Genomic DNA, 13,489 nt, shown 5'->3' with positions numbered 1-13,489 from the left:
TTATTTAAATTTTTCATCACAACATTTTTTTTTTTGGTATATATACAGTTTTATGTTATGATGAGCAATAGTGTAATTTAATACAATATTACTTTGATTCCTTACTTATAATTATATAATATACTTTTATATAATTATTTTTTCTTGGTGTTACAAATTTTTTTTAAAAAATATAATTTTAACCGTCAATATAATGGAACTCCTCTTCTTGCAAATTGCTGTTACTGTTGCTATTAGAACTGTTATTTAAACCGCCATTATTTATATTATTATTATTATTGTTGTTATTAATATCATTATCTATATAATTAAAATTATTATTACTATTGTTATTATTATTTGGTTCTATATAATTATCAGTTATATAATTATTTTCACTAGTATTTTTATTTGAAACTGAAATGCTTGTATATCTATTACCGCCAATATCGGTATTAATTTTGCCAATGCTTCCATTATAAGGTATTGTTGGTTTATAGCTATTATAGTTTGCATGAATTGGCATTTGGCTTTCTAAAAAGTCTAAAATAAAATTGAATGAAGGTCTTTCTTCTGGGTTCTTTTTCCAACACATGGTGGCTAATTTTGCCAAAGGTTCCCACATTGGTTCTAAAGGTGATGGGATTGGTGGTCTATAATCTTCATGGGCGGCCATATTTGCCATTTTTAATGGTTGTAGATTTTGATTTGGTTGTTCACCGGTTAAAAGACACCAAATTAAAATACCAAATGAATAAACATCGGCCTTTGGGGTATAGAGATCACCAATAAATACTTCTGGTGCTTGATAACATAAATGACCAACGGTTGATGTCATTTCAAAATTTTGTTCTTTACTGAGACCGAAATCTGCTACTTTGGCAATTGTTAAACTTTCATCCAATAATATATTTTTAGTTGATAAATCTCTGTGGAGGATTGGGTTTGGTTTCCAGTCGTGTAAATAAAACATTCCTCTTGCAATTGATAAAGAGAGTGACCATGCCATTATTGGGTTTTGTCTTAATAAAAAGTAACGATCTGCCAACAAACGATCAAGACTGCCACCTGCCATATATTCTGTTACAATACAATTGAGGTTGGTTTCTGAGCAAACACCTAAAAATTGTAATACATTGGGATGTCTTAAAATACTAAGGATTGCAACCTCTTTGAAGAAAACATTCTCTTCTTTATTGCCATCTGTGTTTCTAAATGAATTACGATGAAGAATTTTAACTGCAACAACAGCACCCTTCCATACTGCTTTTCTAACCTCTCCAAAATAACCTTCACCAATAACATGTCCAAATTTAAACTCGTTAAATCTAATATAAAATGCTGATAATTGTAAAGCTGATGCTGCCCCTTCACCACTGGTTGCAATTGACTCTCTACCAAACAAACTTGTATATTCATCTATAGATTTTAATAATAAAAGGATATTGTTAGTAAATTTTAAAACTTGTGAATAATCACGCATTATCATTATGAATTTAAACTACTTACTGAAATTTGTCAACAATGGTAAAAATTCGCTTCTTGCTCTTAATAAGTTGGTATCATCACCACAAGTTTTGAATAATATTGGACCATATGCAAATGAATAGATTACACTACCAATTCCTAAAAAACAATAGCCAACATCGGTATTAAAAATATTTAAAAGTGATCCAACTGAATTGAGGCAATTGTATGCTATCAAAAAACATAACCAAACTCTACTTGTTGGTCTAAGGAGTGATCTCTTTAATGTTAAACCCAAAACTATAATATAAACTAAAAATCCTGCTGCACTAAATGCAAAGAGAGTATATTCATCTTCAAACATAAAGGTTTGACAGCTCATGTTATTACATTTTTCTTTATCGTCAAAAAATGATGACATCTAAAATAAAAAGATAAAAAAGTTTTAGTAAATTATTATTATTATACAAAAGAATTATATGTATACATACACTTGTTGCCAATACTATTAAATATAGTAATGCACATAAATACAATGACCTTCTAGCTGAAAATCTATCATCCTCTTTGCCATACAAGAAAATTAAAATCCAGTTATCTGTAACTACATGACCAGAGCCGACGAGAATAACCAAAATTGGGTAGATAATTGAATTGGGTGGTAAAAATAATAAGAGCAAACCTTCGAATGCTAGCCATAAACTAACCAATAATGTATGTTTGAAGTAGGTTGAATTAATAATTTGTGGAGAATCCATAGAGATACCGAAATTCTTATCCCAAACATCTTCTATCACATTGTTAATTGCTGATGGTCTGTTGATTGGACTATTCTTTTGAAGAAAGGTATAACTTCTTTGTAGTCTAAATAATAAATACAATGCTGAAAAAATATAACCCAATGCCATACTATCTACCATTGCATTAAACACTAAAGCAGAATCGCCACTACCTGCCAACTCATAGGACTTGTTAAATAGATATGAACAGAAAGTACATGATATATTTGATTTTCCAAGTGCTGTATCACTGTCACAAACGCCCATTTTTCTTTTTGATTTCTTTTTTTGATTTATTTATCTATTTATTTGTTTGTTTGTTTGTTTGTTGTTTTTATTGTTGCTTTGATGCCTTGAAATTTGTATTAAGGCTATTTATATATTTATTATATAAATATATATGTAAATATATATAAATATATATTGAAAAAATATATATTATATACTAAGTTATACTTTTAATTATCATAAATTTGAAAAAAAGAGTGATTTGAAAAAAATATATATATATATAAAAAAACCTTATTATTATTATTTATAATTATTTATTTGTTTTTGTTTTTGCTTTTGCTTTTGCTTTGTTTTTTATCTAAAAGAATATTAAAAATAAATAAAAATTATTTGTTGATTTATGATTATATTATAATATCCAAGATGATGATGATGATGCTTTATATGATTATTTATTTATTATTATTTTTTTTTATTTTGTGTTGGGGGGGCAATAAGTAAAATTTTAAAATATTTTAAATTAATTTATTTTTTAAAAATTTTGTGGGGGTGTTTGATGTAATTGTATGTGTAAATATGTGTGGGGGGCGTTGAAGTAAAATTCTTACTAAAATATTTTATTGTTATCATTTTTTTGAATAAGAAAAAACAAATTTGCATGATTCAAAGATTTTTTTCTTAAAGAAAAAAGAAAAAAAAAGAAAAAAGTTCTATGTGGACAAGTTTTAAGTGTAATTTTTTTATTTTTTATAATAATAATACGATGATTTTGATATTTTATGACTAGATGTGTTTTTATTTGCTATAATCAAAATTATTATTTATTTTATTATTTCTGTACCTACTCTACAATAAACACGTTTTAACAAACATTAAAAAAAAAAAAAAAAAAAAAAAAAAAAATATACATACACATTTTTTAAATACTAAAACCCTAACTTTTTTTTGTTGTAACTCATACTCCTATATTTTTAAAAAATATATAACCGATAATTTTTTTTTTAATTATTTTTAATTATTTTTTTATTTTGGAAAAAGAAGTTAAAAATAGTTCTTTAAGATTATTTAATAAAGAGGTATAAAATAACCTTATTATTATTTTTTTTTTTTTGAAACATATGAAAATTAAAATCAAAATATCTAAAAAATCAAATAAACAGTGAATGGTTTTTTTAAAATTATTATTATTTTTTTTTTTTTTTTTTATTTTTAGTTTTTTTTTAAAATTATTTTCTTTTTATATTTTTAGAATCATTGAAATGATTTTAAAAAAGGTTAGGAGTTGAATGTTTGAGAAATTCTATTAAACAAGAGATTTGGTTGATATTATTATTATTATTATTATTATTATAATTTATAAGATGATTTTTATGTGGGTGTAGGTGTGAATGTGTGATGGTTTTAAAAAATTAATTAAAATTTGATTAAATATAAAAGTATTATAATTTGTATGTGTGTATAAAAATTGATATATTATTATTGTTGTTGTAAATGTAAAATATAAAAATAAAATAAAAATTAATTTATCTTCTATCTTGACCACCACGACTTCTTTTACCAGAGAAAAGATGTTTTGGCATTTCATCATAAACGTGACGATCGGCTTCACCTTTTCTACCATCCTTATTTCTTTTTCTGGCATGAACCTTAGCGAGTTTTTCAGCCAATATTTTTTGAGCAAGATCAGCATAACCTTCACCTGGTACTGGAGCAATAGTACGTGAACGTGAACGGGATTGTGAACGACTGAGAGATTGGTCTCTAGCAGCTGATTGTGAGGCATCACGAGATTCTGAACGATCACGTTTTCTACCGGTGATACGTGATTTTGAACGTTCACGAACACTAGCCATAATATCATCGAGTTCTTCTTTTTCGACGTGCATTGAAGTAAGGTGTTTCTTCATATGTTCAGTATCGATACCTTTAACACGAGTGATTTGTGGTTTACCTGAATCTTTAATTCTATGGTTAATACGAAGTTCGTGTTTCTTTTCTTGAATTTCATCATAGAGTTGTTGATTTTCTTCATCGAGATCAGATTCTGAATCTTCATCACCACCATTGTTTTTGAGTTCTTCAAGGAAAGCTTCTTCTTCCATTTCGAGTTCTTCTAAACGTTTGAGAATATCTGGATCGACAAAATCAGCAATGTTTTTACCGTCAATGATTTCTGGGACAATATCGAATTTCCATTCTTCGTTTTTGAGGAGGAATTTCTTTTTCCAAGCATTGATATCAAAGATTGGAATAATACCTTGAGCATATTGTTCGTCATGTTCAGCTTCTTCGAGCATTTCTCTCATGGCAGCAGTAAGAACTGGTTTCTTTTCATCGCCTTCTTCTTCCATTTCAGCTTGTTGACGAGCAGCGACAACAGATTGTGGAATGCATGGTGGACGTTTTTTATTATCTCTTGCAACTGGTACAGCTAAATGAAGTCTGTGAATTTCTTTTTCTAATTTGGCTGATTTTAATTTCTTTTCAACTCTTTCTTCGAAAAGGATTGAACAGGCGGTTTCTTTAACTTTAGCGATACCTTCTTCAGTTAAATTGGACATTGGAACTAATTGAGTGCCACCAATACCACCTCTAGCTGGATCACTTAATGATTGAATGAGATTCCAATCATCTTCTGGTACATCTTCTGGTCTTCTGGCATCGATTTTATTTAAAATAACAACTAATGGTTTATTTAAAAATAATGCTTTAATACTAAAGAATAAATCGACCTAAATTTAATGAAAAAAATGAAAATAATTAATACCATATATAATTAATGAATACCAATAGGGAAAATAAAAATACTTACTTGTTGTTTAATTGTGTAACCACATCTTTCTGAAATATCAACTAAGAATAAAACACATGAGTGTAAATGGGCTAAAGCGGTAATAGATTGCATTTCAATTGTATTACGTTCATCTAATGGGTGATCTAAAATACCTGGAGTATCGATAACTTGCCATGAGTTATATTTAAAGTCAGTGTGACCAACAAATAATGATTTAGTGGTGAAAGCATATGGTTGGACATCAACGTTGGCTCTTGTGAGTTTATTCATAAAACTTGATTTACCAACATTTGGATAACCAGTTAATAAGAGTGTACGGGTATTTGGATCGATGGATGGTAAACGAGCAAGATGTTGTCTAACTTGTTCTAAATATTGTAATGAGGCACTTTGTTTTAACATTAATGTACACATTCTACCTAATGCTGCTCTCTTTAATTGTTTACAACGATATAAAGAATCACCATACTTTAATAATCTTAAATAATCTTTTGATAAATTATCAATAAGATTTCTTGCGGTATTTAATTGACCTAATGCAAGTTTATAATGATCTTTATCATATAATACATTAATTAAATCTGCATAAAATGGATGAATATCCTATTTAAATAAAATAATAAAAAAAATATTATAAATTAGTAAATAATTTTTATGATTATTTTATCAATTTATTTATCAATATTAATAATTTTACTTACATCTAATAATGGGAAATCGTTGATAATTTGAGTTAATTTTTCGTGGTATGATTGAGCAGTGTATTTAACTTTTCTAATATAAAATGTACGAATACGACCAATAGCATATTGTTTGTGAATTTCAGTTGGTGTTTTTCTTTGGGTTTTTGATAAAACGATATCAACAAAATCTTTTGATGTTGGTACAACTTGAATTTTTTTAAAATTATAAAGAACCATTTTTATTTATATATGTATGTATGTGTTTGTTTGTTTGGGTGTGTAGGTTGAATCAATTTCAAATTTTGAAATAGTTGACAAATATTATAAAAATAGATATTGATTATAAATTATAAATTCTATCTAAATTTTCGATTTTTTAGTTCTCGGTTTTTATTTGGTATGTGTGATTGTGTTGTGAAAGAAATATTTTCTATTTGTGATTAGATTATTCTTTTATTAAAAAATTATTATAATAAATTTATTATTTGATTAAAAAATAATTATTATGTATATCTTTAAAGAATAAAATTTTTCGTAAATAGAACACACTTTGGAGAAAAAAAAAAAAAAAAAAAAAAAAAAAAAGTTAAAAAAAAAAAACGATAATACTCGTTTTGAAAAAAAAAAATTAAAAAAAAAATTAAAAAAAAATTAAAAAAAAATAAATTTTTAAAAAAAATAAATAAATAAAATAATAATAAAAAAAAAAAAAAGATTAAATTAATAATTTTTCTCGTTTTTTTTTTTTTATTCACATATTTTAGATAATAATAGTAATAGCAAAGATACTTTTATCTATACTCGATTTTATTAGTAATAATTTAATTTTTTTTTAAAAAAAAAAAATTATTTAAACATTACCAATTTGTAAAATACTTTTACTTTTTTAAATTATTTTAAAAAAAATAAAAAATAAAAAATTTATTTAATAATTTTTAAATTATTTTTAATAGCGGACAATAAATAAATTATATATAAATAAAAACAATATAAATAATATAGCACATATATAACACTACATATAATAATATTCATTAAAACTTAGGATGATTGAAATCATGGAGAATAATAGTAATACAACAGATACCACCGCTGCTAATGCATTAGCAATTGTCGATGCTGATTTTGCAGTTGTTGCCAAATGGATTATTCCAGTTATTCCAGAGAACACAGTTTACGAAAATCATTGTTTAGTAGTCAAGGATGAAAAGATTTTAGATATTGTTAGATTCTCAGATTTAGAAATGAGATATAATGTAAAGAATGTTATAAATTTAAAAGAAATGAATTCAGACAACAGTTCATCTGTAAATTCAACAAGCGAATATATTTTAGCACCAGGTTTCTTCAATATGCACAGTCACAGCGCAATGTCATTATTAAGAGGTTATGCTGACGACGTTTCATTGCACGATTGGTTAACAAAGTTCATCTGGCCTGCTGAAGCACAATATGTCAGTGAAGAGTTTGTTAAAGTTGGTACAGAGTTAGCTTGTTTAGAAATGATCAAAACTGGTACAACTTATTGTAATGATATGTATTTTTACCCAGAAGTTGCCGCTAAAGTATACGAATCATTTGGAATGAGAGCTACAGTGGCCGCACCAATTATTAAATTCCCAACTGTCTATGCTAAAACTGAAGCTGAATATATCGAAAAGGGTATTACTTTAATCGAAAATTATAGAAATAATAGTAAAATCAAAATTTCACTTGGTCCACATGCTGTTTATACAAGTAGGCATAATTATATATATATATAATAAATACTAAAAAGATATTAACATTTTTTTTATTTTTTTAATTTAGTTACTGATGAAGCATATATCAAAGTTAAAGAATTATCAGAAAAATATAATATTAAAATTCATACACATTTACATGAAACATGCCACGAGGTATCAGAAGAAATTAAAGCAGTTGGTAAGAGACCAATCGATAGATTAAGAGATCTTTCAGTTTTATCACCATCATTAATTGCAGCACATATGACACAATTAACAAAGGAAGATATTGATTTAACTGCTAAAAGTGGTATTCATGTAGTTCATTGTCCAGAGTCCAATTTGAAATTGGGTGTTAAAGGCGTTTCACCAGTTCACAAACTTTTAAAACTCGGTATTAACGTATCAATCGGTACAGATTCAGCAGCATCAAACGACGATTTAGATATGTTAGGCGAAATGAGAACTGCAGCATATATCGATAAATTATCAAGCAATACCCACACACCAGAAGGTGGCGAATCAGTAACACCATCTTATAAAATGCTTGCTATGTCTACTATTAATGGTGCTAAGGCTTTAGGTGTCGATGATAAATTAGGTTCACTCCAAATTGGTAAACTTGCAGATTTTATTGCCGTCAAAGTTTCAAGTCACCCAGTTTATGACCCAATCTCACATTTAGTTTATGTTGGCACTAACCATGTCACCGATGTTTGGGTATCAGGTAAACAATTATTAAGAAACTCTAGACTTACTACCGTAAACGAAAATCAACTCAAATCAAAAGTTATCGAATATCAACACAAAATTAATTCAACTCGTCCTAAAACAAATCTTAAAATTATTAATTAAAAATTTAAATAATTTAAAAACAATAATAACAATAATAGTACAAATAATAACAATATATTATTAATAATAATAATAATAATAATAATAATAATAATAATAATATTTAATTTATAAAATAAGCAATTATTACTAATTAGCATTTAATAATAAAATTATTTATATTTTATATATAAATTATATAGATTTAAAAATTATATTTAAAAATTAACAATTTAAAATAATTGTTATTTCTTTTTTTTATATTTTTATCTTTTTTAAATTTTATAAAATTTTAGAATGTAGTATTTTAGCCAAAAAGAAAAAGGGACACTATTATATTTTAGAAAAAAAGAAAAAAAAAAAAAACACAATCCAATTTCCATCAACGCATATTAATTTATTAAAAAAAAAAAAAAAGGTAACTATAAAGACAATATAAGTGATGATAATAATAATGATTTTTTCAAGTATTCATGTAATAATGAACAGTGTATATTATAATAAATAATTCAGATAATAAAAATTTATAATAATGCAGGCAATAATATAATATAAATCTAATAAATATTGTTTTTTTGAAGTTAAAAAAAAAAATTTATTTTTGATTTTATTTATATATTTTTAATTTTGTTTTCTATTTTAGGCATAATTAGTTATTTAATTATTATTTATTATATGTTTTAATTATATCTTTTTTTTTATTAAAAAAAAGAAATATTAAACCATTTTTCTAATAATCACTTTTTTTTTTTTTAAATTTTTTAAAAATATAAAAATATAAAAATATACCTCCTATTAAATATTATTTAAAAAAAAGAAAAGCATAGTGAAAATTAAAATATATACTATTTATAACAATAAACCTCCATAACCATTTTTTTTTTTTTTTTTACTATTTTTTTTTTTTAATGTATACAGTTTTTTCACCACTACCAAATTTAAAAATTAGCCATTAACCATCAATAGATATTTACCCCGCTGAAAGATGTACAGATACAGCTTTTTCACACTCACACTACAACCCACTATACCCCACCACACCACACCACTTTCAAACATTTAATCACAATTTAAAACGAATTAAAGTTTTTTTTTTTTTTAACCACATCATTCAAAGATAACAACTTGTTTTTTATTGGGTTCTAAATATTAAAATTTATTACCAAATTTATAAAATGGATAAAATATAAAAGGAGGAAAGAGTTGGAGGTTTTTTTTTAATTGTTTTCATTTTTAGTTTGCTTCTATTTTTGCAACTATAAAAATAACAATAAAAGATATTGCACTTGTATTTTTTCTTATCAACCAATTAAAGGGTATCAGATTTTGATATTATAAAAAAAATGGAAAGTGATCAAAAGATTTTGTTAGAAAGATCTATTTGTTAATGATGATGATGTTAATGATTATAATAACGATTTACTGATAATCATAAAAGTTATTATTATTTTGTTTATTTGTATTTGTTGTTTTAGAATTGTATGTTGTTTTTAATAATTTTTTTCCTTAACAAAAAGTTAAAAAAAAAATACCCAAAACACTGTAGTAGGTAAGATTTAAATTATAAATCCATCAATACCATGCACAAAAGCCCGTAATAATCATATTATAATAATAACGTCTATATCACCATCATCAGCATCATCAGCATCATCATCAATATCTCAATCTTAAATACCAATTGTTAACTTTTGGTTTTTTTTTATTATTTTTGACAATGATAATTTGATCATAATCATTAGTTTCTAATAAAAAAACTTATGTTTAGGTTGGGTTAGATATTATTTAATATGAAAGGTGTGCCCATCTTGATTTTCATATTCATTATAAAAAGAAAAAAAATATCTTTAATAATAATTTTTTCAAAATTGTTAATTGTATTTAAAAATTAAAAGGAAAAAAGATAAGTAGTTACCACATAAAAAAGTTTATACTTAATGATTTGGGAAAATTGAATTAGGAAAAAAAAAGAGAAAGGTATGTATTTATAGCACACAAGAGTGTGCCACATAAAAACAAACACAATATATCATCAACAAAGAAATAATTTTAAACCACACCATAATTAATTAATTAAATTTTTAAAAAAAAACACACACACCATCCACCTTAAATAATTCACACACACCAAAAACATATACATTTATATAACCTTATATATAGATATTTAATGAATTTAGTAATGACAAGAGATTGAACTTTAAAAAAAAAAATATGTATTTTCTTTTTTTAAATAATAATTTTTTGTAGATAAAAGTTACAAATTAATAAATACAATTATTTTTAAACTAAAATCTTGATTAACAAATTACAATTGATTTATTTATTTAAATGTTTCATTTTTATTGAAAAAAAATATAAAATTGATGCTATTGAAAACAATTTATTAAAAATTAATATAATTTAATTTGTTTTTATTTAAAATTAATAAAAAGTTGAAGTAATAAAAAAAAATGATTTCTTTTGAATTTAAGGGAAATAATTAAATAAGATTTTAAAAATTGAGATGTATATAAATGTCTAAATGAAGATATCCAATTAAACAATAATATTTTATTATAAAAAAACAGCAAAACTTTCACCCATTAGTTCATTCTATAACTAGACATTTATCGTGATAAATCCAAATGATAATAATAATTATTACTATTATTTTAGAGTATTAAATTAATTGTTAATTTCAATTCTAATAAGATGAGGTTTTAAAAAAATTATGAAAAAAAAAAAAATTTAATATTAAACCGAGTGTGATAGTGGTGGAAAGAGTGAGCGTGTGTGTTTGTGTGAGTGTTAAAATGAAAGTGGTGGTAGTAGTGGTAATGGTGGTGATAGTGGTAGTAGTGGTAAAACCCTCCTTTTAAAATTATATTAACATACTTTGTAATTATTGGGGATTGATAATAATAATGGTACTAATAACAAATATTATAATTTTTATATTTTTCTTCTTCCTATTATTTTTGTTGTGGTTGTTGTTAATTTATAATATAGTTATTTTAGTTGTCTTGGAATTTAAATCATAATTTTTTAATTTTAAAAATAATGAATTATAAAATAATTAAAAAAAAAGTAATAAATAAAACATTTTAAAAAATTAACCAAAGTACAACACCAAATGAATATAAAATTAACTCTATTTCTTATTTAACATCTCGCATTAAAATTTTTATTTTTCAACCACACCACCCATAAGAATTGAAATTTTCTAGTAATTTTTTTTTTTTCTCTAATACTCTTCTCATTCAAATCTATCATTTTCTCTCTAACATAAAATGCATGTGCATTAAACACATTCACACTCAACCATTCACCCATTTTCTTTTATTTTTTTAAAATAATAAAAAATATTAATAAAAATAATTGATATCAAAACAAGAAAGTTGAGAATATTAACAATCCATTTCATTTTTTTAAAGTGAAAATACCCAATTATTATTATATACTCTTTTTATTTAAAACAAGAAACAAACTATTTTTTTTTATTATTTTTAAAAAAAAATGAAATTAAATAAATGAAATAAAAAAACAAAGAAAAAAAAATCACACACAATCAATAATTGGTTTAAAATGATTTTAAATAAAAATAAAAATAATAATAATAATAATAATAATACCATTTTAATATTAAACCATAATACTAACAACAATTCCACTTCAACTAATTATTATATAAGATATTGATAAATATATGGGTATGTTTTTAATATAAAAAAAAAAACCATTAATAAAAAATTAAAAAATTTAATAAATAAATAAATAATAAAAGAATAAAAATAATAATAATTTTAATGTTGTACAACACAGAATATTTTTTAAAAAAAAACTTTCCTTTTTTATAATTTGTAGTTGGAAAATGATATTTTTTTTTTCTTTTTTTTTGGTTATTTAAAGATTTTATTTTATTTTCTATTTTCCTTTTTAATTAAAGTTAATAAAGAACATTAAAAAATAATTCCTTTAAAAAAAATAAAATAATTTTATGTTCTAATCAAAAAAAAAATAAAAATAAAATAAAAAATAAAAAAAAATAAACACTTTTTTTAAGAATGACAATTATAAGTAAGTATTTTTTTTTGTAGATTTTTTTTTTACTAAATGTTAAATAGTTAATAATAATACTAGTAGTAAATAAAATAATTAGAATATTGCTTTATTATTATATTAAATGGTTTTCAATTATTTGTGATTTTAATTCAAAGATATTTTTAATTTATATTTATATATTTTTGATTGTATATTAAATGCATATAGATATTAATATTAGTTTTTTTATTTTTATTTTAACAGATACTATAACTCTTTTATTAAATAAAAATTCATCGATAACCAACTTTAAAAATAATAATTTTAATAATAATATGAATATAAATAATTTAAATTGTAATATAAATATATATGGTTCAAATAAAGTATCAGTTGTTTCTGGTTATATTTATAATAATCCAAAAGTTACAGGGTCAGAGTCTGCTTTTCCTTCACATTAAAAAAAAAAATTAAAAAAATAAATTAAAAACTCCCTGCCTAGAAGTATGTTTTTTGCTACCTAGTGTCCATGTAAAATATATTATATAAAAATTATAAATAAAAAACCTTTTCAAATATAAACTATTATTATTATTTTTTTTTTTTGGGAATATTTAATAATTATTGTTTCTTATAATAGATATCTGTCTTGATTTTGTTTATTTTTTTTAATATTAAACATTTTTTATTTTTTTTATTTTTTTTTTTATATATAATTATTTTAAATAATAAATTGGCTTTATCCAATAGCAGAGTTATAGTTTAATCCCATTCAGAATCAGAATCAGAATCAGAATCATCTTCAGAATCGGAAGCAGCCCATGCAATACGTCTAGCAAGGATATCAGCTACATTAAGAGCAGCAGCTTCTTCTTTTTTGCTTGTTGGTTCAGGAATTTTACGTTCTTCAGCTGGTTTGAGGGCAATACCTTGCATAATTGAAGATAAAAGATCGGAACGAGCACCAGAGGCTTT

General features: G+C 23.6%; 5 protein-coding genes across 5 annotated transcripts; 2 read left to right on the top strand and 3 right to left on the bottom strand.

The window, feature by feature from the left end:
* Positions 1-178: 178 nt before the first annotated feature.
* Positions 179-2,492, bottom strand: DICPUDRAFT_40205 (uncharacterized protein; the record flags this gene model as incomplete). The annotated part of the gene is made up of 4 exons (XM_003292174.1): positions 179-300; positions 421-1,398; positions 1,489-1,867; positions 1,938-2,492. 4 exons carry the CDS (start codon positions 2,490-2,492, stop codon positions 179-181), a joined length of 2,034 nt encoding a protein of 677 aa, XP_003292222.1.
* Positions 2,493-3,621: 1,129 nt separating this feature from the next.
* Positions 3,622-6,489, bottom strand: DICPUDRAFT_57799 (uncharacterized protein). Its single transcript, XM_003292173.1, has 3 exons — positions 5,952-6,489; positions 5,269-5,853; positions 3,622-5,188 (listed from the first exon to the last, which is right to left on the bottom strand). The coding sequence occupies exons 1-3, from the start codon at positions 6,168-6,170 to the stop codon at positions 3,980-3,982; spliced, it is 2,013 nt and encodes a 670-aa protein (XP_003292221.1). The 5' UTR covers positions 6,171-6,489; the 3' UTR covers positions 3,622-3,979.
* Positions 6,490-6,991: 502 nt separating this feature from the next.
* DICPUDRAFT_57796 (uncharacterized protein) lies at positions 6,992-8,707 on the top strand (the record flags this gene model as incomplete). Its single annotated transcript, XM_003292180.1, has 2 exons — positions 6,992-7,670; positions 7,743-8,707. The coding sequence occupies 2 exons, from the start codon at positions 6,992-6,994 to the stop codon at positions 8,510-8,512; spliced, it is 1,449 nt and encodes a 482-aa protein (XP_003292228.1). The 3' UTR covers positions 8,513-8,707.
* A 3,581-nt stretch (positions 8,708-12,288) lies between these two features.
* On the top strand, positions 12,289-13,093 carry DICPUDRAFT_92825 (uncharacterized protein). Its single transcript, XM_003292179.1, has 2 exons — positions 12,289-12,550; positions 12,779-13,093. Exons 1-2 carry the CDS (start codon positions 12,538-12,540, stop codon positions 12,973-12,975), a joined length of 210 nt encoding a protein of 69 aa, XP_003292227.1. The 5' UTR covers positions 12,289-12,537; the 3' UTR covers positions 12,976-13,093.
* A 183-nt stretch (positions 13,094-13,276) lies between these two features.
* On the bottom strand, positions 13,277-13,489 carry DICPUDRAFT_156917 (uncharacterized protein; the record flags this gene model as incomplete). Its single annotated transcript, XM_003292172.1, has 1 exon — positions 13,277-13,489. A coding segment is annotated over one exon (213 nt), but the record flags the coding sequence as incomplete, so codon positions are not given.

This window comes from Dictyostelium purpureum (assembly GCF_000190715.1).
Source record: "Dictyostelium purpureum unplaced genomic scaffold DICPUscaffold_327, whole genome shotgun sequence".
NCBI classification, from domain to species: Eukaryota; Evosea; class Eumycetozoa; order Dictyosteliales; family Dictyosteliaceae; genus Dictyostelium; species Dictyostelium purpureum.
This window is presented reverse-complemented; position numbering and strand designations above follow the sequence as displayed.

Coding starts and splice junctions, on each gene's coding strand:
- DICPUDRAFT_57799 (XM_003292173.1), bottom strand. CDS start 6,170: ATGGTTCTTTATAATTTTAAAAAAATTCAAGTTGTACCAACATCAAAA. Junction 5,854..5,951: donor ACGATTTCCCATTATTAGAT/GTAAGTAAAATT, acceptor TTATTTAAATAG/GATATTCATCCATTTTATGC. Junction 5,189..5,268: donor GTTACACAATTAAACAACAA/GTAAGTATTTTT, acceptor CATTAAATTTAG/GTCGATTTATTCTTTAGTAT.